Source organism: Myiozetetes cayanensis, unplaced genomic scaffold (genome assembly GCF_022539395.1).
Source record: "Myiozetetes cayanensis isolate MyiCay16 unplaced genomic scaffold, myiCay2020 scf3, whole genome shotgun sequence".
In the NCBI taxonomy this organism is placed as follows: Eukaryota; Metazoa; Chordata; class Aves; order Passeriformes; family Tyrannidae; genus Myiozetetes; species Myiozetetes cayanensis.
The window spans coordinates 53112655-53136330 of NW_026087521.1; the positions used below are offsets into that span (position 1 = coordinate 53112655).

General features: G+C 41.0%; 2 protein-coding genes across 2 annotated transcripts in view; one reads left to right on the forward strand and one right to left on the reverse strand.

Annotated features, from left to right (window-relative positions):
- Positions 1-742: 742 nt before the first annotated feature.
- Positions 743-19343, reverse strand: LOC126644964 (nucleolar and coiled-body phosphoprotein 1-like). The gene is made up of 5 exons (XM_050324839.1): positions 19314-19343; positions 18683-19021; positions 9792-10487; positions 4363-4468; positions 743-1018 (listed from the first exon to the last, which is right to left on the reverse strand). Exons 1-4 carry the CDS (start codon positions 19341-19343, stop codon positions 4424-4426), a joined length of 1110 nt encoding a protein of 369 aa, XP_050180796.1. The 3' UTR covers positions 743-1018; positions 4363-4423.
- Positions 9332-23676, forward strand: part of LARGE1 (LARGE xylosyl- and glucuronyltransferase 1) — a 281360-nt gene continuing 267015 nt past the window's right edge. Inside the window, 1 exon segment of the mRNA XM_050323702.1 lies at positions 9332-9851. The gene's annotated coding sequence lies outside the window, so the exon portion shown is untranslated.

The following is a 23676-nucleotide window of genomic DNA, read 5'->3' on the forward strand; positions in this document are numbered from 1 at the left end:
CTGATTACTAGTATATAATACAATTGATCTACTGAGGTAATGGGGCAGATGGATGATAATCAAGCAATGACAGCTATATCTTCTAGCATCCAATCTTTCATGCAGGTGTCATTTGCATCTAAGCCTTTACCACGTGAACACTGGTGAATAGGATTTTTTCCTGTTCACGCCCTGTTACATTGATGCTGTCAAAACATTATTTAAAAAAGTGTCATTTATTAGTGCCCTGGTTTCTTAAAAATGCTTAGAAGGGAGAATACCTGTTGTATTACTCCACAGAGCAAACCCCAAATCTGATGGCAAAATTCTATTCTAACTGTAGCCTAAAACAAATACAAACAGTTTGGGCTGTCATAACATTCTGAGACCTCCACTGAGACAATCCTTAAGACATCTAGGCATCTGACTCTTATTTGTGCCAATCAGTAGATTGGTTTCTCTATTTCTATGAATGCCATCACTAGAAAGAAACTATGAAAAAAAGCTTCCTGTTCATACAGGCACTTGTGAGCAATGCAGTCAGTACAAGCTTGAAGCAATAAAACTTTATTAAGACTCCATCTTCTCTATTCCTTTTGTGTAATATCCAGCCTTACACACCCAAACTAAATTAATAGGACATTGCTGGGGTTGAAAACTCAAGTATACAAAATTAGGAAATGAAAACTACTCATATGCAAACAGAATTTGTTATCTCTTTTTTTCAGGTTATAATCAAATTATTAATCACATGATCACAGAGTGATTTCTACCAGACCCTTATTTTATTTGATGTCCAAAAAGGACAGGTGCAGAATTCACAGCACTCTTTAGTATTCTCACCATCTTAGGAACATCTGATTTCTTCATCCAGATGATCCTGGTTTTCATCTTGTATCCCAACGCCCCAGCAAATCTCTTTTGTTCTTTTTCTGTCTCCTATTGAAGAAATAAACTCACCATTGTTAATTCCAGTATCCATTCCTACCTGGGTTCGATTAGAGAAGAATAATCAGTTTAGAAAAGCTCCGTTTTGTTCCTGCAGTAGTGAATAGAAGAAGAAAATATAAAAAAAAAAAAAATTCATTTGCTGTCAGGGATGAGCAGATGCCAAGTCTGGTAATGATTCCAAGGAGAGTGAGCCTTCTTAGCTGCTTGTTAGTCAAGGAAGAAGCAGAGGTCTGAGCTTACTTTATGGGTATAGATTCTTTAAGGATGCAGCTGTTCCTTTTTATCTAACCCTTTTACTAAGCACATATGGATTTTTGAAGGCTCACTTAAGTAAAATCCTTTTTATGCTCCCACAAAATGTCCCACTCCGTCAATGTTCTGTAGCAGAATTCTGAAGAGATTTATAAACCATCACTAGTTTTGAGGCTCCAATTGCTGATCACCCAGTAGTAAGTGTCCCATCACCTCTCAAACTTATCACAGATTACACTGCAGAAAGAGGACTTGCAATTAGTCCTTCCTTCCAATGAGCTAATTGATAAAAACGGGGTAAGACTCCTGAATTAAAGCTGAGTGAGTGTCATAACAAAACTCCCAGTGTATTTGGCATAAAGCCCACTCTCAAGGAGTCGTACCTTTTTCACCTTGATCTGGGAGAAAGTAAGAAAATGCAGTACCTCCTGCTGATGATCACTTGTCTTGGCTGCATCTATTTTGCATTTGGGTATGCTGAGTGGAAGAAGGTGGGAAAAAGTTTCAAAAAGCCATTGGCATCAAGTCTGGTACTGGAAAAATTTCTCAAGTTATACCCCCTCACTGGAACTGTTGTAATATCATGCTGATATAGAAACAGTGAAGTAGAACACTTGGAAATGTTTTCAAAATGGGCAAAGGGCACCACGCCAGCATAATTTCTTATTCCAGCACTGAGATCTTGTGTGTTGGTTAGAGAAGTATTTAAAATTATTTTCCCTCTGTGTAGATGGAACTCTTGCTTTAATTGGCTTAAACACAAGCTGATTTCATTATAATCTGGCCATTTTTTTTAGGTGATGCAGGAACTGTGAAGTCTGACACCATCCATGGTAGCAAAAGTTTATTTCTTTCCTCAGTACACAATATGATATAGACTGCAATTTTAGAAAAAGTAGCAATGCTAGCACCTGTGTGGCTGCCAAGCTCAGAAATACAAGTACACACACAGAGTGTAAAATATCTATTGAATTTGTTGGGCATTTTTTGTGTCTGATGCTGGATTCCTTCAATGTCACCTTCAGACTTTGAAGGTCTGTCCTTTTTCTGGCCTTGCCTGCTTGGCCTCTAGTGTGTCTGACAGCTTTAGTTTCACCTAAATAAATGGAAAACCCCCCACCATGTCAGGATACAGTCTGAATCACAGAATAGTGGAGCGTTAAAATACTACTCTGAAAAAGAGGTGTTTAATGTTGACAGGTTCATTGGCACTAGTACTGGTCTTGCCTTGTTGCTTGACCTTAGCGTCAACTTCCCTGTAACTGCTGTTGAGACTGAGGAGGATTATCCTTTTGTTACTGACAGTTTCACTGCTGAGATGGGGTGACCTTTCCTATTCTTTTGCCAGTGTAGCAAGTCCAGATCATAGCTCACAACTTCTGAAATGTCAGCAAGAACACAGAAACTTTCTTTAGCATTGACAGTCTTGGACAGAGAGCTGGATGCAGCTCATGGTCACATCTCATCCCAGTGAAAGAACATTTTAGTTTGTTCACAGTACACTTCTAAGATACGCAACCACTTGTGGCCACTAAATGAGTTCAGGTTTATATGCTCAGCTGTTCAGACTATGCTCCCTGTTTATATTCAGAAGCATCTACATATATTTCCATTGTGCTTTTGTCTGACACAGACAGGTCAATTTTGTTAAACTGCCAGAAAAGATTCATGCTGGGCATTCTTACTGTTGCAATGGCCAAAAAGCAAATAAGCCTGAGTCATTAGACAGGATCTGGAGTTTATTTTACCCTCCATTTGACAGTAGCAGCTAGAATGTATTTCTGCTTTCTAGAGAAATCCGCCTATAAAATATTTTAAAAAACAGCCCTCATTGGTAAAAATACAGAAGTTCTAGGAACTGAACAATAATTACTGTCTTTTATTTCTGGCCAAAAATTTTTCTCTTTGACTCATTAGGTAGTGGTTCTTATTTATAAGTTTGGGGTAATTTCCTTTGCCATGGTATCTATTTTTAATCCAGGAACTTTTTTATACAAATTCTAAAGGCCTGACCATTGACACAAAACTTCAAGTGTCAATATCATGCATTAACTTGCAATAGAATCTATGTTTTTATTATTCATCTATACATTTTTGTTTACATTTTATATTTACACTTTAGTCCTGTATTGGGTTTTGTTTTTGTTGTTGGGTTTTGTTTGTTTGTTTGTTTGTTTTGTTCGTTTTTGTTTTGGTTTTTTATGAGACAAGAGCTTTAATATAAAATCAGCATAAATGTGACAAAGGCCAGATGCGTTACTACTGACAATCTGGGTACCTAAGGAAGCAATCCAAGCATTCATGTGGCACCCTCCAAACACGCCTAACCCACTGAGTCAGGGACATTAGAGCTGACATACAGTACTGGTCATAAAGGACATTGCTTGAACTGCATGGAACTTGACGGACGTTTACAGAATCATTAGGCTTACTGTTGCTGATTGTCTGAAGAGGCTGTTTCACTGTGGGAATAACTCATCTGTCACAGGTATTTTCTGAGTTCATATAACTGGCAGTTATTCCTACTTTCTGGCACAAACACTCTGTCAATGATTGAATAATCCTTCCTGCTCTCTTAAAAAAAGACACCATTCCTCAAACTACTGTAAGGCCAGGTTTCTTTCTAATTAGCATCCTGGCTCTGGGGAGCACTGTATTGGTAATACTTTCAGAAGTTAATGAAGCTATTCTGGAAACAATTAAACCTTCCATGTATAAAACAGGTGCTTCTGATGGGAAAAAAAGGTCTTGTTTTGATCAGGTAGAGTTATCCATGTTTTCACCAGATAGTGAAAGGTGTCCTTGGATGAATTAAAATCTAAATGTGTAAGGCTAAGACTGGAGGAGTAATACATTGTCTGCTTTAATACTTCTAGAAAGGCTGGCAGATATTAATTATACAGGTAAGATTTCTCATATTCTCAGCATTCATACTACAGGGCAATAAATGGAGAAGTGTAACAAAAGAAACATAGTAACAAGAGAGACACTATATCCACTGTTTGCTTGGGAGAGAGACAGAGAAGTTAAATAGGAACAATTATTAAGAAGGAACATCATAAAAGTCTGAGTATATAAATGCGCATATTTGTTTTCCCAGAACACTGACTGGGACATAAAGGATAGTTCATCTTGGATACCACTGAAATCAATGCAGCTGCTCCACTGACTACGACATACCTTGATTTAGGCTTAGGAGTACTTGGGTCAGTTTCACCTTCCTTGACAGTGAAGTTTAAAATTATTTTAAAGTTTGTCCAGTGCTGTATTTCTTTCCCAGAAGATTCTGTAAAGGGAATGAAACATGTTAACACAGAATAGTTATGCCACTGTAAATTACCTAGAATTTGACTGCAAACAGCATAGGCGTGAAGATTCCTTTGTTCAACCAACCAACCAACCAACACAAACAAACAAACCAACCAAAACCGCATTTGCTACTTTCAAAAATCAATAAGTAGAAACACTAGATTGACTTGACCATGGTAGGCCCAAACTTAAAGAAGTACCATCAACCTGAAATCAGATTAACTTCATAAAATAAAGTTGCATCATATTTATTCTGCATATCTTCAATAGGTGTTATTGTCCAAACAAAAAACCAAAAAACCAAAAAAACCCCTCCCCAACTATTCTCTAAATGACTGAATCACAACAAATGAGAAGTAGTAAATGACAGCAATGAAAAAAAATACACAGAGAGTTCTGTCAGATATACAAAGTAAACAAAGAGGAAAATACCTCTTTCCTTAGTTTTCTTTGTTATAGGGCATAATACTATCTAAGACTTTAGTATGGATGTTTACCTTTTTACAGCTAGAAGTACAACTGAACTCTAGGAGAAACCAACATGACAATGAAAAAAATCAACATAGGAAATCAGTCTATTACCTGAAATCTATTTTGGTATAAAAAAGAAATAATTTCTATAATATTAACTAGCTGTCCTTGCATTCGTAAAGTTTTAGGTTTTCGTAATGTTTTCTACTTATTTAATGGCATTCAGTTTACCATCTTTATTTTGTTTCCACTTCCTATAACCCCAGGGAATCTGAATCTTGCTCTCACTTTCTTGGGTTTTGTTGATTTTTCTTTTTTCTGATACATGCACAAGAAAATCTTCATTAAATTTTAATTTACTGCCCATTGTGGACAGTATATATAACAGAGCTTCGACTTTATGCTCAAGAACTGGGAATTTATTTTTCCAGAGTAGATTAAATTTCACTTATTTCTTGTTTGAAAGCCTTTTCCTACTACAAAATATGTCAGGTGGCCTGTTCTGCAGTAGTCCTGTATTTATTGCTGAAGCAGATGATAACAAGAATCTCAAGGATTAGGACTTGCTTCAGACTTTTGGTCTTGCTCCCCATGCTATTAACAGTTGTGCAATTTAGCATCTAGAAGAGCAGCAATTCATAAACAAAGAGTCACAACTTTCTGTGGATCAGTTAACACAATCCAGCCAGCCTGCTAAATCAGATTTAAATTTCTGTTCCCCTGTTCCCCCCGTGAGAACACCGTGAATGGTTGATTTTATGAAAAGTGGCTATTTCATCAACTCCACATGAAAGAAGGCAATGGAGAACTTAGCTTTGTCCATGCATATCCCGTATCTTGAGTGTGACATGGCAGCATCTGCCTCTCAAGGTATTCAAAATGCCGATTAACCACAGGAATGTGTGTGTAGGAATGGGGACCAACCACCTTCCTCTTTTTCAGGAATGTTCTAGCTTCTATTTCAGCTGGCACATAACACACTACTAGAGAAGTGATGCACTTTTCGGTCACTCCTTAACAAAGCACTGTCTTTTTTTCTTGAAAGACCTCATAGTGGTTGAATTTAGCTAGAAAAATGAAAGAACTGTAAGAACGTAAAAAGGACTTCACTGGTGTTAAATGGGAGATGAACTTCATGCGCTTCTATAAATTTAAATACTTGTGGGCCTTACACCTCCCTTTCACATAAAATGGTTATATTAGAAGTAATTTTGTTCTTTTTATCAAAATCCAGATAAATCTGCAAGTGTTTGGGATCTTGTAAACAGACTTAATACTATTTTACTTACTGATGCTCTGGTGTAATGAAAATACCATAACCTGTTTGAAGTTGTGTACTGTTATGTCTTTATCTCTTGTTCCAGTAAGGAAAAAATGAGACCAAATATTTATGGGATAATTTTACATCAGTATAAATCTATCATTTAACAATATCTCAACACTGACATGTTTCTATTAAAAAATCAAGGGTCTGGTTTACAAAATTTTTAAATCAGACTGTTAAAACTTCAAGTTTCTTGACCTTACGAAATGATCCTTTTAAAAAAAAAACAAACCTACATGCTTCACATTACTATAGGTTTTGCTTTTTTTCTTTTCTTTAAAATGCAAATAGACACCTCACTCCAGAACCTGTGTAGTTTTCAGAGAACCTTCCTCCTGGCTGAATGAAATCCGAAGTGCAAATATTTGCATCTAATTTCTTCTACCTGTCCTTGGCATAAGTATCCTTCTGCATTTCTTGTTTATGTCCAAAGCAATTGCCACTTCAGGATTTTCAAGGACTGATAGAGCAATTTTTATTATGGATATGAAAAAGATTACTTGCTTATAAACACAATTTCTGAAAAACTCTATCTTCATAGGTAGTCACTCCTCCTGTCCTTGTTAAGTTTTATAATCTGGTGGTAATCATTCTCAGCTAGAGCCTCTGACAAACATTGCTCTGGGTTTGGACAACTGTTGTCCCTTTGAGAGCAGGTCACCAACCTGAAGGATGCAGAGCAATTTTAAGCAAGACATTTTATTTCCATATGAAGTTCCATCATTTGTCATTCATGGTGGCACATCAGGTAATCCTAATAATCCATGCTGCTCTTAAAACCTAAGACTTTTTGTGGGTGCTGAGCGTTCCCTGCTCTAACATAAGATAAGAACATTATGAACCTGAAGAAATTGTTCAATATTTTGTAGGATCAGACTCTGACAACTTATTAGTTTTCAAGATATAGCATGAGACTAAAAAATGTGGAACTGCAGAGAATTCCAGTAACAGGCAGTAGATAATCTAGTTTTATTAATAATGAAGCTATATACGCAATCCTATTTCCTCCTCCACACTTCCCCAGCAATTCGTTCATTGACTGTCACCAAAGCAGTTGCAATCCTTCAACAGTGCAAGAAAACATTATTACTTGAAGGCTGAACCTATAGCTTCACTTAGGAGAAAGGAGAGAATTAGTTTAGTATAGCTCATTTCTGACTTAGATTTGCTCATGAAAATAACAAGCACAATAGAGACCAATCTGTATGTTACTGCAGCTTCTCCAGAAAATTCTTCATATCAGAACTAAATTATGTTTACAGATATGCAGAGTTGGTTTTTTTTCTGCAAAATGCTCTCCTACTTGTCACAATATGTCAAAATTTGCAGTTAGTAACACTTACGTTATACCACTCGCATGTTCAACTTTGTGATTTACTTCAGTTCATCTGATACCACTCTTGATTAAAGCATCAGGAAGCGGATGCTGCTGGCAGCAGAATACTAAGCTTGATGGTCCAATACCTTAATCAAGTCTAGCAAATGTTACCTTGCTATGAACAATCTGTTCAAGAGTTCACAATATTTTAGTACAGTATATAAAAAAGCATAATTTCTGCCCATATTACAGCAACTTCTCCATGAGCTATAGCATTTAAGCAGCTGATGTAATGAGAGAAATTAGCATCTGTGGTATCTTCTAAAGAGCAACTCTTAAACTATTCCCTTAGCCTCCTAGAAGAAAACAGAAAATACCGATTACTACTCCTATTATTCATACTTCTGATTATTTACATTGTTACTCAAAGCACGTGTATACTTTGCTTCCTCTTCTATTCTAAGAATGGATCAGTGCCATTCTAGAGTCGGACTGTATGCACATTAGCTCATTTCTGTTCTCCTTGCACACTCCTCTTGGAATTTCACACACCCTCTCCAGCCTTACACACAGGTATCATACGGTCCTCTTAGTACGCTACGATATTGCAACAATCCGTTTTTAAACCGCTAATGAAGTGAAAGAAAAATGATTAGTAAAAATAACGAAAAAAAAAAAAGCGCGTTGATGGTTGCTTTATGCATTAAAAAAAAAAAAAAAAAGGTGCGCCTGTCACTTCACTGTCAGCAGCTGCCAGCACGCAGGGACACATCGCAGGGATACGCTCCGCCACACTTAAGCCAAAAGCCGTGATATTTACTCATATACGCGGTTTCGCCGACCGCAGTCGGGTCTTCCCCACCGGGCGCTCACGCTGAAGGCCGGGCGCCGCCTCGCCCCCTCGACGGGCACCAGCGCCCGAGGCGGGGGCCGCGCCGCGCCCGCACCGCACTTCCCCGCTCCGGGCCGGCGCTCGGGCGGGCAGGCGGGCAGCGGCGGGCGCGGCCCCCCGTGCGGGGCCGGCTGTGCCCCCGCGGCCCCCCCGCAGGACAGCGTTCTGTAAGGGCGGCAGGTCGCGGGCAGCCCGTCCCGACCCCCTCCGCCCTGCCCAGGTGTAGCGGCCCGGGGCGCCCCGCGGCGCGGGCGGGCGGTGCGCGCCGGCGGCCGCCGCTGGTTGGGCGCTCGGCGCCTGTCGCTGGGCGGCGTGTGAGCGGGATGGCCCCGCCTCGGCCCCGCGCCTCCGCCCGCACAGGCACAGACATGACACAGACACACAGCCGCTGCAGCCGCCGCTGAGCTATCCCGGGGCAGCGCGGCGGCGGCGGGCACACGGCTCCCGGCATCCGCGGAGCGGCAGCGGCGGCTGCCCCCGCGCCCGGCTCCTCCTCGGCCCCGCCGGGCGAGCAGCCGCGGCCCCGAGACCCGCAGGGGGCAGCCTGGCACCGGGCGCCGGAGGGAGCCGGCGGGAGAAGGCTGGCAGCGGGGAAGGGGCGGGAGGCAAGGAAGGAAGGAAGGGGAAGGGGGCAGCCTGGCACTCAGAGTCGGAGGCGGCCGGCAGGCACGGGCACGGAGCGAGCCCGGGCGGAGCGCGGCACCCAGCGGTCGCTGACGCCGAGCCGGCAGCAGTAGCAGCGACCGCGGCGGTGCCGGAGGGAGCCTCCGTGCTCGGCTCCACGGTGCCGGTGACCTTCCCGGAGCTGCTCGCCAGGCCGGGGCAGGGCCTCCTCTCCCCGCGGAGAGTGTGCACCAGGCCCCGGGGAGAGGACAGGAGGCTGGGCCAGAATCCCCCGTCGCTCCCGGGTCCTCCTGGCCGCCGGCGGGGCCTGTGCGCCGCGCGGTTCGCCGCCGGGGAGAGGGGCGGGGGAAGGCGAGCGGGACGGACGGACGGACAGACGGACGGGGCCGGGCTGCATCTCGGGACAGCGCGGAGCGGGAAGGCCCCGGAGAAAGCTGAGCTGGGCGGCGGAGGAGGCGGCGGCCACCTCGGCGGCGCATCCCGGGAAGAGTCGGGACCTCCCCGCCGCCCTCCTCCTCCTCCCACGATCTGCAGCTCCTCGTCCCGCGGAGAGCGGAGCCGCCAGTGCCGCCCCGGCTGGGACCCGCTGGCTGACACCTCCGGAGCGCGGGGCTGGGGGCACGGAGCTGGAGCTGCGCGCCTGGAGCGGAGGAGGGGGAAGGACCACTTGCCTGCGCGGAGCAGCGGGCGCTGAGCGCCCGTCCCGGCGGCCCGGCAGCCACCCGGGGAAGGTAAGAGCCTTCTCGTCGAGCCTGTGCTGCTTTTAGAGGCGAGGGGCGGGGGAGGGCAAGAAACAATTCAGTGAGTGTCTCCCTTCCAGCAGCCCGGGAAGGGGAGGGGCACCCAAGTCCAGAGGGCCGGGCTGGCGGCTTTATCTCCTGGTTTTTAATCCCCATCAGATCCGGAGTTGAAGAGATGCTCGGGCGGAGGCGCGCGTGTCGCTTCCCGGCACAAAGGGGCACGTCTCCCTGCCGACGGAGGTTCCCCCACCCGGCTCGGACCCCGCTCCTCTCTCCAGTCCGCTCGCTGGCCCCGCTCAGCACGCCGCTCTCCTCGGCCGGGATGTGCTCCCGCTCCGTGGGAGCCGTGGGGCGGCGGGTCCTGGCAAGGACCGCGGGCTGCGCTCTGGCGTCCGGGAGAGCCCGGGGCTGGTGTCCGCTGCCGGGCGGCTGGGAGGGATTCGCGACGTGGGGTGTGAGCGCTCTGCCCGCGGCGAGCCTACTCCGGGAGCCGGCACGGCGGAACGGGACCCGCGGGGCAGAGCCGGAGTTTGGCTGGGACGCCGAGGCGAGCAGAGTGGCTTCCCCATCCCCCGCCAGCCTCCCCAGCAAACCTTCTGCCCAGGAAGCTTCCCTTTGGGAAGGCTTCTGTCATCATCGCCTGTACAAGAACTGTGTCGTTTAGATCATTAATCCCTGCGCATCGGGGGATGGGGGGAAAATAGCAACTTGCGGCCCTGTGGAGGTGACGTGAAGTTTGACAATGCCTTATGTAACACTTTTTGGAGAGATTCCTAGCTTTTCTGCTGTGCCCAGTTTTAGTTTTAGAAAGCAAGTGATTTTTGTTCTTTGCAGAGCGTCAGACAAGCGATATTTATTTGTGTTTTCACCTGAGTACAGTGTCTTCTGCTTTGTTCAACTTGGAACAGGGGTACTGCTACACAGCAACACGCGTTTTTTTAAACTGAAAATTAGCCAGTGGAGGCATCTGAACAGTTGTTATAAGCTCTTACATTTTTCTGTGTGTATTGTACATGTTTTTTATAGGAGTCTCAAAATTACTACAGGAAATGTTTTCACAGCACTGACTGTTGTTTATGTGTTCTGGAAGGTATGGATGCCAGGATGGAAATGACAATAAAGCAAATGTCTCTTAAACATTGTTAGCTTTTTTTTACACAATATCAGTACTGGAAGGAACAGAAGGCACCAGGTTAAACAAAGTACTATGTTAACACCAGACTTGTCAATTGCCAACAGGTCAGCATATTTTATTTAATGATATCTTCTGGATATTGATTAATTTTGTTTGTACAAAGTCATTTTTTTAGCTTGTTCAGAAATAGAAACAGCGGGAAATGTGATAAATGGATTGAAAGGTTGCCTAGTTTCCCTGCAATTTTCTTAAAGTGTTATGCCTTCTACTGTGGAAAAAAAACCCCAAAATGTAGCCTCACAAAAAAAGACAGGGTAGTGATTTGCTACTTACTCTTCAGACTCCCAGCTGCGAAGGCACACTAGAAGCACTAGTGTGGGTGGGATTTTCCCCCTCATTCAGTGGTGAAAATGCACAGAGTATTCTGATAAGACCTATGAGATGAATTTTCTCCTAACCTCCTAGATCTCCATCATTATAGTATAAGCTTGGAGGAGAAATCGTATCTATAAACTCAGGTGATGAGTTAAGGGCAGGGAGACCTTCTAACAAAGTCATTCTTCTCCCTGCTGCAAATGGAGATAGGTTATCAAAGTTAGTTTACTTACAAGAATAAGACAACTTAACAAAAAACCCTTACCCCAAACGTCTGCACTGTGTGTCAGTTTTTTAAAATGGAGAAATGTGGAACAGGTATCCCTAATCTTCTTGAAAACTGCAAATTGCTGATAAGTATTCCAAGTTTGAAATGTGAAATTCTTACTGCTTAGGTGTCCTGTGACGGCCCTTGATCAGAAAGGCTGCAAGTCATGTAAAAGCCGCAGTAACTGCAGAGTCTCTGATGGATAATTGGATTGGTAGGTTTGGTTTGATTTTTTTTTTTTTTTGCTTTTAATTGCCTGCTGTGGTAGCTGGTTCCTTTTCTCTGTCCTGTTGATGTTTAATTCTCACAATTTTTGATTTATGTTGTGTGCAGCATCTTTCCTGTTCAAAGTACATCCCCCCTTGTCAGTTGCTGGTGAGGAAAGCATAGCTTGGAGGTATTTGAATGGCAGTATGTAGCAAGATACTTTTTTTTCCTTTAGTATCCAAAATATGCATGACAACTTTTTTCTTCGTTGTTTAGATGACATAAAAAGATTGTAAGTTTTCTCAGGTCTGAAGCAATATGTACTGGTTTTCTTTGAAGGAGCACTGAAAATAGTGTAACTTAGATGTTGAATTCTCTGTGCCAGCTATCCGGTCTACAGGAATTCCAAAGTACAGTCCTCAGAAAGACAAAGTGCAGAGCTGTGATGAATGACTGCATGTCTGTTGGCAACATTAAGATCTGTCAGATGTTTGATCTGAAATTTCAATGTGTAGGACTTCAGTATTAGTAAAAGTAGTATTCCTTCTGAATGAATTATTTTAGAAAACTGGTAAAACTAGGCATCTCCCATGTGCACTTAACTTGCTGAACTGAAGCAGTCTTAAAAATAATGATTTTGCAGGAACAATTCTCCAAACTCTTGTGAGACTATTTCTTGCTCAAGTATGTGGTTTTTGTTTTTACCTGGGATAAACAATCAGTTGTCAATAGACCCTTACTAGAATACTCCCATTTTATTTTCTGTCTCATTTCGTTTTTGTTTTTTATTTTGTATACATGCCCTTATAAGAGCAATCTAAAAAAACCCAAACACAAGTAAACAAAAACCATCAAAACCCAAGCCCTTTTTGTTTTTCTTTTTCCCCCTGATGTTTATAAGGGCAAATAATGGGTAAAACTCATAATCTGACTACAAAGTCTTTGCACTCTATCTACATGCAAACTCCTAACGATTTTGATGGGAGTGCTTGTCTAGATCCAGAAGAGCAAATTAATTTTTTTTTTTAATATCTGTGTCTTTATTTCCTGTCTTTTATGAAAGCCCATGTTAATGAGCTCTTGTCAGCTTTGAAGACCTTTCATCATCTGCATTACAATAAATCAACAAAATATCTGTTTTAAAGATATGAGATTTCTGGTGTATCTCTTTTTCCTGTAACCTGTCTGTGCTGATAACATTATGATTTGTGTGAGAAGAGAACATAGTGGCCAATGCAAGCTTGTCTTCATTCTCTTCAGAGTTGGCTCTATTGGTTATTCTCCTAATGCTGTGGCTAAAGAACCTTCTGAAAAGTGGTTTTGTGTAAGGAAACATACACACATGTCCATGTGCGCTATTTTTGGTCTGTTGTCTGGGTTTGGCTCATCTTCCTCTTTGTAGAAAAAAGCAACCCTTGTTCATTAATTCTGGCTTTAAAAAACAGTCATTGTACATTATCCCACACTTGGCATAATTTAAGAGCTGCAGAGTCAGAAGTACCTCAAGGAAGGTATTTTTACTTTTCCTTTTTTTTTCTTTTTCACTGGATCACTAATTTTTCTTTTCCTTTTGATATACTCACCTGAAGATAAGGGTTCAGAAATGAGCTTTGTGCCTTGTAGGGATTCATGACTCTTTTGGTGTCACTTGGCTCAGTATTTGAAGGTCTACCTTGTGTCCTGTCAAAGCTTCTTCACTGCATGGCTGTAGAAGGAGAGCAGCAGATAACAAATTCTATTTTTTACAGAAGTTGGTGGCTCAAAAATCAAGGAGAAAATTGCTAGAAAGGATTATCCTGGCCTTGGCACTGACTTTGAAGAAATCTGCCAAGGCTGGAATCCTTGTTTAAGTGCCATCTGTGTCAGAATTAGAAGCAAACTGTGTAAAATAGTTCTATTACCTGTTTTAATTTGCAGATCAGACCAGGTCTGATAATGTTTACTGTAGTGATCCACTTCACTTTCTTTCTTGGATATAGCTACTATTTCCACAACAATGGAGTTAACCAGGTAGAAGCTACACTTAAAATTGGCAAGAAGAACCCCAGCACTGTCCATCTGATACTGTAGCAGAAATCCATACGTAATCATGTAACCCTTATAGTGGAGAAAGCTGGAAGTCTCTGACCATGCAGGCAGAATGCAGTCTTCCTCACTAAGATAGCTCCACATAAGATAGCTATGCTTGAAAATAATAAAAATAGGTTGTTTTTCAAGGCTGCAGTTCCCTGTCCTTATGCCTCTGAGCTCTTCACCAGTGAGTTCTATGAGGAGATAGGTGTCATCACCACTCTACTCTTCTCCCATGCATTTTTGAGTATTGATGAGTCATTTCTATTACTCCATATCTATACCAATTTTTTATCCTCAGGGAATAGTTACACATGATGACCCGGACTATCCATGGTGCCTGAGGGGCAGCTTGTCAAGGGTCACTTCAACTAACAATGGCTTGCTTTACAGTTTTTGCAGGAATCTATGAAAATTATAGAAATCATAAAAATTACTGATCTGCTGTTGTTTGGCAAAACCACAATATCAGCTGTAACACCAGAACCACAGCTTTCTAAAATCAGAAGGATGACACCCATATCAGCTTAAACCTATTTTCTCGTTCTGGCATTGAGTTTTACAAAATACCCTATCTTCAGTCCAAAAAAAAAAAAAAGTCAAAAGTCTTTTTAAGCAGCCTCCTGATTCCTTCACAAGAAATTTTCTGCTCCTTAGAACTTCCAGGGAAGTTGTCACTTTCATTTGCACCTCTCAATATTTCCTCTAAAGTTTATCCCAGAACATAATGTTTACATGCAGAGGGACGACATTTTGGTAGTACCATTAGCTTTTAGATTTCTGTCACCTGGTAGGCATTTGACAGCTAAGACTTAGGACTAGGAGAAAACTGGAAATTATTGTTACTGGGAAATCTTCATTTAAATACAGAGAAGAATGAAGGGTTTTGTTTTAGGAGGAAACAAAGAAGAGGAAGAGGAGAAGAAGGGCTGAGAAATGAAGGGAAGGAATTGTGGTATTTTATTTATTTTATTTTTTAAACTATGAAGCACTTTGCTCGTGATTTCTAGATGGACTTGGAAATGAATTTGTCTCTTTGGAGAAAAGAATATTTCTCATTGTGGAATATAAAGTGTTACTGAGTGGTGAAATGGGACAAGCAAGAAGAATTGTGAACTATTCAAATAAGATGAAATTTTCAGTTGATATTTAGGCTTCTTAACCCAGCTGCTTTTGGCTAGGTTTCACTTTCCTCCTCTCTATGACTCCCCTACTGTGCCCCTGAACCTCAGTACTAAATTCCCTTGGTGATTGTTTTCCCTTCTGTCTTCAATTATTGCTGCTGCTAATCGATACTTCAAATGGAACTTTATGTTTAAAAATTACTGGACTTCAATATATGAATCTGCTTAATTCAATATTTTTCAGGCCGAAGGTACTAGAAGGGTGTATGCCACTGCATAGAAATAAGAAATAAAACCCAATCATTCTAGCATTATTAAATATTCAAATATATGTTCTTTAGATCATGTTGTTCTTAGGAATATTAGCTTTCATCGTTTAACAGAAAGGAGTACTAGACTTCCTGATATTATTATATAAAGTGAACTGACATTAACCCTGAGGCTTTTGAAGCAGAATTTAAGTTCTATATTTCTGTAGTCTCATCTTTTTTTCAATTCCAAGACTGTTTTTAGAGTGTGACTCAGATTTAAGCACGGAGGTTCTCATTCATGTAAGACAAATCTTCAAAGATAAAATATTGGCTGGCATGCTTGGGAATTTTTAAATAAGATAAAGATGGTTCCTACCCCTTTAAAAGGGTGCAGTTGTCTGTCTTTTTGGATTCTTCGGTGTTAAGTATACTGTACAATTAGATGCTGTTTTACTGAAGTAGAGAATTGGAACATTGAAGAATGAGGTCCCTGTACGGGTGGACATTTTCAGTTGCTATTATTGGAATACGCTATAACGTACATCCTTGATCTTGATCTTGCAGAACTCTTTAATATCAACTACATTTATGAGAAATCTGTTCCTCTTGGTGACTCTTCCAAGTAGTGGAAAATCAGTTGAAATCAGTAGGTGATGATATTGTAAACAATTTTTAGTACTAGGAGAGTTGCCTGTTGACACTTACTTCCACAAAGCAAAAATGATCAGTTTAAAGGAAGATAGAATCGTTTAGTTTGGGATGTCTTCTTTCTTCCTCATTGAGATTTATGTTGTCAAAATGGAGGATGTAAAAATGGAGAAAGAAGGGGAAAAAAACAATACTGATATTGAGTCTATTGGAACAGAGGATCTACTAGTGGCTAAGCCAAACCATCTGATGATGAGCAGGTAAGAGGGAAAGTTTTGTACTTGATGTTGTTAAATTTCAGACTACTTTCCAAAATGCAACCAAAGCAATAATTTGGTCTGTACTATTACCTCAGAAAGCAACCATAAAATGTACAAGCTGAGAAATTTGAGATGCAGCTGCCTTCAGCTCATTGTCCAGCAATCACCTTGCAGTTTTGATTACTTTGAGAAAGAAGCAATGTGTATGAGAATAAATTCACATCCTTCCATGGTTGCTCTCAGCCCTCAGGTGTGAAGAAGAGAGTACAGGCACAGTGGCCTAAGTTACTGCATTTGCTTCCAAACACTAGAGTCTGCCTCCCTTTTCTCTTGTTCTCACTACAATGCTAGTGCAGCCTAAAGTCTGCTAGATTAAAACAGCTGCTTCTAGCAAACGTCTGGGGTCATTCAGACTTGCAGCGTTCTGATTAGCAATGCAGGTCCTTCATCACTGGAACACCTCCTTTCCATATGAAGTCATTCCTCCGTGGACAAAGTCAGGGCTCTTTCAGGCTGGTTTGGACAGTGGAGAACCATGCATGTACTGCCTTGCAATATGGTTATGAATTTTGGAAGTCTCATCTCTACCGTTGCTATCCAGACTTTTGCCCCTTGCTTTTGTGTGCTCTGCTGGGGAAGTTGGACATAAAGTTTCACCCTGTTCATGCAACCAGTTGCCACTACTCTCACACCAGTGCTCGTGCCTGGCACCTGAGGGATACAGAAGTGCATGATATACTGGAAACATTTTAGTAAGCTTAGATATTGATTTATGTTACAGTTGCAATATGAGTAACTGTGCACAGTTGGTGAATGGGTTGAGAAGAAAGATGTTCCTTACATTTTTTCTGCATTAAGATGAACAAAAATAGTGATACTGTTCCACTAGTATGTAAGGAACTGAAACTGATGACAGTATTTTTCATATGCAGAATAACTTTGCTAATTTTCTAGTCTAAGGCATGTTGTGGAGATAAATTCATAGGTTCCTGAAAGCTTTACAGAGTCTCTTAGGGTGAGGAAAATAACACTGTAGAAAGATAAAACCATTCTGTGATAAGAAACCCATGGACTGCAGGTGAAGGGGTCTGAGTCAAAAAGCAAGGAGCAGAACCCTGGTTTTCTGAAAGAGTCACTATTCTGAGCCTTAAACAAATGGAAACACCACTGTCTTTAGCAAGAACTATTGCTTAATATAGTTGTGCCTTAGATGGTAAATCCAAGTCCCTGACGATACTCAGCATATAACAATTATCTTTATGTAAATATTATGTATACAGAATATATGTGCATCTAAAACCAAACAAACAAAAGTTAATTGACAGATGGATAAATGACAAAATAAACTAATTATAGTGGAATTTACAGACACTCTTTGTTGATTTAGAGGCAGTGTTGTGATCAAGGGAAGAAAGGAGTGTGTTTTACTTCTCAAAAATAGAAAATAGCACAACATTTCAAGAAGAAAATAGGAAAATACTTGAAGGAGTAAATTAATATATCTTGATATTTAAAGGTTTTAGGTTATTGTTCTTTAAATATGTGGAGTTTGTCTATGGTCAGGTGGTGCTAACAACCTGGATGGGGTAACTGGAAAAGGCCATGGCCATTTAGAAGTCACCATAAATGAACAGTAAGGAAACCGGAGTTTCCACTGAATTATTGACATGTGCTCACTGGGTTAAAAATATAGCACATTTATTGATTGCATCATTTTATATCAGTTTTGACTTATGATAAGCAGGGGCAGAGATAGCATTTTTCTGAATAGAAGGCTATTGCCATGTTACTGGGCAAATTTGTTAAGAGGTTTTTGAAGAGGTGGAGAGAATGAGCGAAACAGCACTGAGGTAAATCCCTATTCAACAGGTGTCTGAAGGTGATGCAGTGTGATACAGTACAAATTTTTCAGATGTCCTTCTTTATGTCCTAAAGCTCTTAAAATTTTTCATAGGTGAGTTTCTTCCCTTTCTGTTCCCAGTCTAAAAAATACTGTACTACACATCAGCAATAAAGATTTTTGGACCTGAAGTTAGTATCAAGAATTCTTTTAAATAATTTAGTTTTGCAGTGTATTTTATTTTATGTGTTTGGGTTTTGTTCCTCAGTTTCACCTGTCATGCAGTTGGTATATTAAGAAATGCCCGAGTTTGTTTTTTATTTCAAGTTGCCTAGGACCACATCCAGATGGCTTTTGAGTATCTCCAAGGATAAAGACTCCACAACCTCCCTAGGTGATGTGTGCCAGGGCTCAGTCATCCTTACAGTAAAAAAGTGTTGCCTGATGTTCAGAGGGAACTTCCTGTGTTTCAGTTTGTGCCCATTGCCTGTCACTGAACCCCACTGAAAAGGATCTGGCTTCACCATCTTTATACCCTCCCTTCAGATACTTATTCTTGACTTTCTTAGCTCCAGGTGGTCTCTGGCTTTCCTGACTGCATTTTTGCATGCTCAGACACTGTCTCTGTATTCCTTCCAGTCTACCTGTTCCTGCTTCTTCTTGTATGTATTCCTTTTGTATACTTTCTGTGTTTGAGTTTTGCCAGGATCTCCTTTTTCATCTCTACTGGCCTCCTGGCCTTTTTGCCTGACTCCCTGCTCTTTGGAATGGAAGGTTCTTGAGCTTGGAGGAGGTGATCCTTGAATATCATCCAGCTTTCTCTGCATGGGACTGTTTTCAAGCAGGTCCTCAGGAAGACCCAAGTCTTCTATCGTGAATGGCAGGACTGTGATCTTGTTTTCTTCCCTTCTCCCTCCTCTGGGGATCCTGAATGCCACCCTGGTCACTGCAGCTTTGAGCTTCAAATCCCCAGGAAGCCCTTTCTGGTTAATAAGTCCAGCAAAGAACGTCTCATTGTTGGTTCCTCTATCATTTGGATCAGGAATTTGTTATCATGCTCTCCAGAAATGGCTCTGGATGTTTATCCCTGGGTCTGTTGTCCTTCCTGCAGATAACCAGAGTGGTTGAAGTCCCCCAGCAGGACCAGGACCTGTGAATGTGAGGTTGCTGCTACCTGTCTGTAGAGGGCCTCATAAACTTGTTTTTGCTGGCCAGGTGGCCTACAGCAGATGCTCATGGCAGTGTCACCCATACTGGTCTCTCTTCAGTCCTTACCCATAAGCTCTCACTTAGCTCATCATCCATGCCCAGGCAAGGCTCTGTGCATTCCAACGTCCACACTCATAAAGTGTGTCTCCAGCTCCTTTGCTTGCCAGCATGTCCTTCCCAAAGAGCTTGTATCCCTTTGTTGCAGCACTCTAGTCATGCAAGCCATTGCACTGTGTCCCTGTTCATCCCAACAAGAGTATAGCCACAAAACTTCACAGGTCTCTAGTTCCTTGTGTTTATAATATTTATGTTTGTTCATGCAAAAGTGAATTCCACAAATGATGGAAGCAATTCGGATAAAAGCACTGTTTTTGCTAATATAACTGTGAGTACTGTGGCAGCTTTTGCTAGCCAAGTTACATCAATCAATAATCATTCTTCGTACTGTCAACCAGCATAGCTGGGATGTCAGAAATTCCCAATGCAAGAAACCATTACTGCCCAAATGAGCTTACAAAATACAGAAGTAAGAGTGTGCTGAAATTTTGAAAACTGATAGTTTGTACTTTCCCCCTTTTAAAATTTCTTTTTAGACCGTACTTTTATTCACAATAATTTTTTGTTTGAGTAATACATGCTTATTTATTGGTGGCTTTGTTAAAATAACTTTTGGAAAAAATAAAATCTCTATTCCTGTGTTGTGGTCTACTGGAAGGAGCAACATGGGACAGTTCTGAAAAAAATCACTGAAGTTCTGGGACACAACTGGTTTTCTCTGTTAAGTTGCCTTTTTTTTTTTTTTTTTAATTGGTGTGGTGTTTTAAGCATATTTTTATATTTGATTTGAAAGTGTAAAATAAAATCTTACAACAGTATTTAGCACCATTTTTTTGGTACTATCTAAACAAAAACCTTTAGCAGGATTGAGACAGATCCCATTGCACCTGCCATGTGATGGTAATTGATAAAGATGAAATGCATCTAACATGACAGAACCTGAGTCATTCATCACAGATAGCAAGAAATATAAGTTTCCTTGGGGTTTTGTGTCTTTTTCTTTACCTGTATTCACCGTGCATCTCTGAGTTTGTGATAAAACTTTTTTGATCATCAAGAACTTGTTCGATGTGGTCTGTTTTGAGTCAGGTACAGATACCATCTTTAGGATATAGTGTCTTTGATTAATCACAACAGACTGGAATTTCTGGTGAAGTTTTAGTGGATTGAGCACTGGTTTTCAGCAGGTCAGAGATAACACTATTAATAGTGAGAAGCATATTCAGGATCTGTTTGTAATGTTGACTTTGGTCTTTTTAGAGAGAAATAGCTCTAATTGTTCAGGTTGTCTCAACTCCATTTTTGAATCCTTATTGCTTTTAGCCAAAGAGATTGTTATATGATACCCTTGGATGTTTTCAGTTAGGTATTCCTCTCAAAAGTTGACTTGGAAGCCAAGTTCCATGCTTTTTCTGCTGGAACTTTTCTCTGAGTTGACTGAGGTAACCCTGTGCAAATCCCACTAGTAATCAAGTTTGTTAAACTAGGCTTAACAGCGGGAGGACATGAGACCTGTGCCCTTTGCTCTTAACTAACTTCTGTTCCTTTCTCAATATCAAGTTCAAGTCCCTAATTTTTCAAAGCCCTACTCAAAACTCGAGTGGGAATGTTTCTGCCAGGTTCACAGGGCTTCAAGCTGGGCCCTTAATGAGCTGAACATTAAATACCAAAGTGAAAAACTTTGCCGTTCTTGCTTTACTTTTCCTATGAAGTGTCTTGCTGAAATCAGTGCTGCTAATAGTGGAGTGAGGTGCTAACCAATACAGATGGAAATCTGCCACTCCTGCGCTTGGAGATAAGCTCACCACCCATCAGCTATCAGTGTTTTCTGTGGGGGAGTACTGGCAGGCATCTAGTGATGTTTCTGGATGGCGTGGAGTTCTGAGAAGACATCCCAACATTGAACTATGATAGTATGAATACGAATGTAGCAAAAAATGCTTTGTGGTGAATCTTTTTGCATGTCTTTCCTGTTAGCTGTGGCTAAAGAGCCTCAAATCACCCTAAAAAAAAAAAAAGATAAAGGAATTCAGAGAGCATGCAGTGGGCAAACTTAAAAAAATTACGCCATTGTATCTAGCTTCTTGACTCTGCTGGGCATATGTGCCTTTGTAAAGGCAGTAATGGGAGCTGCAAAGGAAAAACACTTTATTCTCAATAAGAATATAAAAGCTTTTCTTATGGTGGTATAGAATAAAAAAAAAAAAGATGTTGCAGTTTTAATTTAAGAAAAGCAACAGGAATTTCAGTTGGAAAAGTGTTGGTGTTGAAAGTAAAACGGTTCTACCAGGATGTCTCAATACACAGTAATGTAGTATTGCTGTTCTAGTACTGCAGAACCTGTTTTGATGCGTCACTAAGATGAAAATGAAACCACAGTGTACAAAACTGAAATATCAACCAGCCACCTGTCCATTTTACTACCAAATTCTGCTTCCTCTCGTTTCCTTTCACTGAAACAATGGTTCTTTTATATCTTGGCACGTTAATATTTGCAAAGTGTTTCTGAAAGCTGAAATACATGAGAAAGGTGCTAAGTATTCTTGCTTTCATTTAGAACTAATTTTCATTCAAGATGTTCTTGTCATGGCTTATACTTGGTGTGAAAACTGGAGGGGATACAGTGATTTTAAGAATTTTGAGCTTACAGATATAGATAGGAGAGCTTTTGCTCTAATTCTGTGGCTCAGGAGTATCTTTTTGATGCAGGCGAGGATCTGTATTCTAGAAGCTGCTTTCCTAAGGGCTGGCATAGGAGTGTATCTGAGATTGTTATATCAGAATGCGGATTGGGATGGGATAAGTGCATTTAATTCATCTCTCCAAGCACCACTGAATGTCCAAGGTGCTGTCATACTTAGTAGGGCTTTTTCTTTTCTCTCTCTGCGTGTCTGTAGCTAACGGGTAGACTGAAGTCTTGGACCCATAGATACTTGTTTCTTTAAAACCACAAAATATTCAGATAAAGGAGAGCTTCTCTAACCAGACTTGGCACAGTTAATGCAAAATTTGTTGCTGTTGTGAAACTACAGATGGGAGGAAGAAGTTCTACAAGAACCGAATTAGAACACTGACATGTCTAACTGTCTGTCCCACGTTTATATGTATATTGACCTGAAAATTGGTGAATGCTCTGGATCTATTAGGAATATCTTCCTTTGAGGTGAAGATAAGTATGGAATGTCACAATGTCAAAATTCTCATCATTAAGGTCATTAACTCCTATGAAATTATTTAGAATGAATGATGATCTGTAGACAGTTTTTAAGATTCTTCTTGATTGACTAGGCAATGCAGACTCATACATGTTATTTTTATCTGCATGTGCATCTGTAAAACATTCAGGGGTTCACAGACAGGAACCATTGATTTTAAATAAACTGATACAGGTCTGCTTTCTGTAAATACAGCTTAGGAAATTGTATTAGGCATATTGCATAGACATTGAGGCTTGCTCTGACTATGGAGGAATATCACGACATGATGGCTGTTGATTTGAATTTTGGAATGGGACTTGAATATATGATCCCTAAAAGTTCCAAGAACTATTTTCTTTGGCTCTGAGTAGTATTCATTATCTTTTAAGTTTTGACTTCAGTAGTTCTCTTTATTCGAGTGGTTTCATGGTTTGGGAATGGTATTCCCCAATTTAGTCTTTCCACTGAAAGATTCCAAACCACATGCCACTCACTCACTTCCCCCTTTCCCCTCCCCCCTGTGGCAGGATGGAGAGAAGAACTGGAGGCAGAGAAGGTAAAGATCATGGGTTGAGATAAGAACATTTTACTAGAAACAACAATGAAATAAGAAAACTGAACAATAGCAGCAACAATGGTAATGAGAGTGTACAAGAAAGAGGCGAACGATTCACCCATGATTTCTCACTATGCAGAAAACCCCTGACAATACCCCACTGCTCCATGCCCTGGAAGGGACCCTTTCCCCCATCCCTGCAAAATGAGGTGAGGTGATATAGAATAACCCCTGGGTCCTACCCATGCCCTCACGTGGCTACTGCAAAAATCAACCCCATCCTGGCCGGAACCAGGAAAAAGCATGTATTTAGTTACCATAGGAAGCAATGGTTTACTTCACAGGACAAATGAAAGGCTTAGATGGTGTTATATCTCCATGTCTTTTATGGGAAATTTCATGTCGTAAGAAGCACATTTCCCCCTGTACAAAAGTGAAATTGTGTTGTAAATGAGATCTCTTAATTACTGCTCAGCTTTACTAAGCTTTTTACTATAGTCAGCAACTGCCTTGCTGAAAAGTACCATAATTTTGAAGCAGAAATTCAGGACTGAAGATTTCAAACCAATTTCTTTCTTCCTCATCATTAAAAGAATAGTGGCTTAGCAGTCAGGAAGAA

Excerpts from the sequence above, each read along its gene's own strand:
- LOC126644964 (XM_050324839.1), bottom strand. The coding sequence starts at position 19,343 with ATGGATGATGAGCTAAGTGAGAGCTTATGG. Across the intron at positions 10,488-18,682 it reads ACAAGAAGAAGCAGGAACAG|AAGCCTTCCCAAAGGGAAGC; the intron begins GTAGACTGGAAG and ends CGATGATGACAG. Across the intron at positions 4,469-9,791 it reads GCGCCCGCTGCTCCGCGCAG|AATCTTCTGGGAAAGAAATA; the intron begins GCAAGTGGTCCT and ends TTCCCTTTACAG.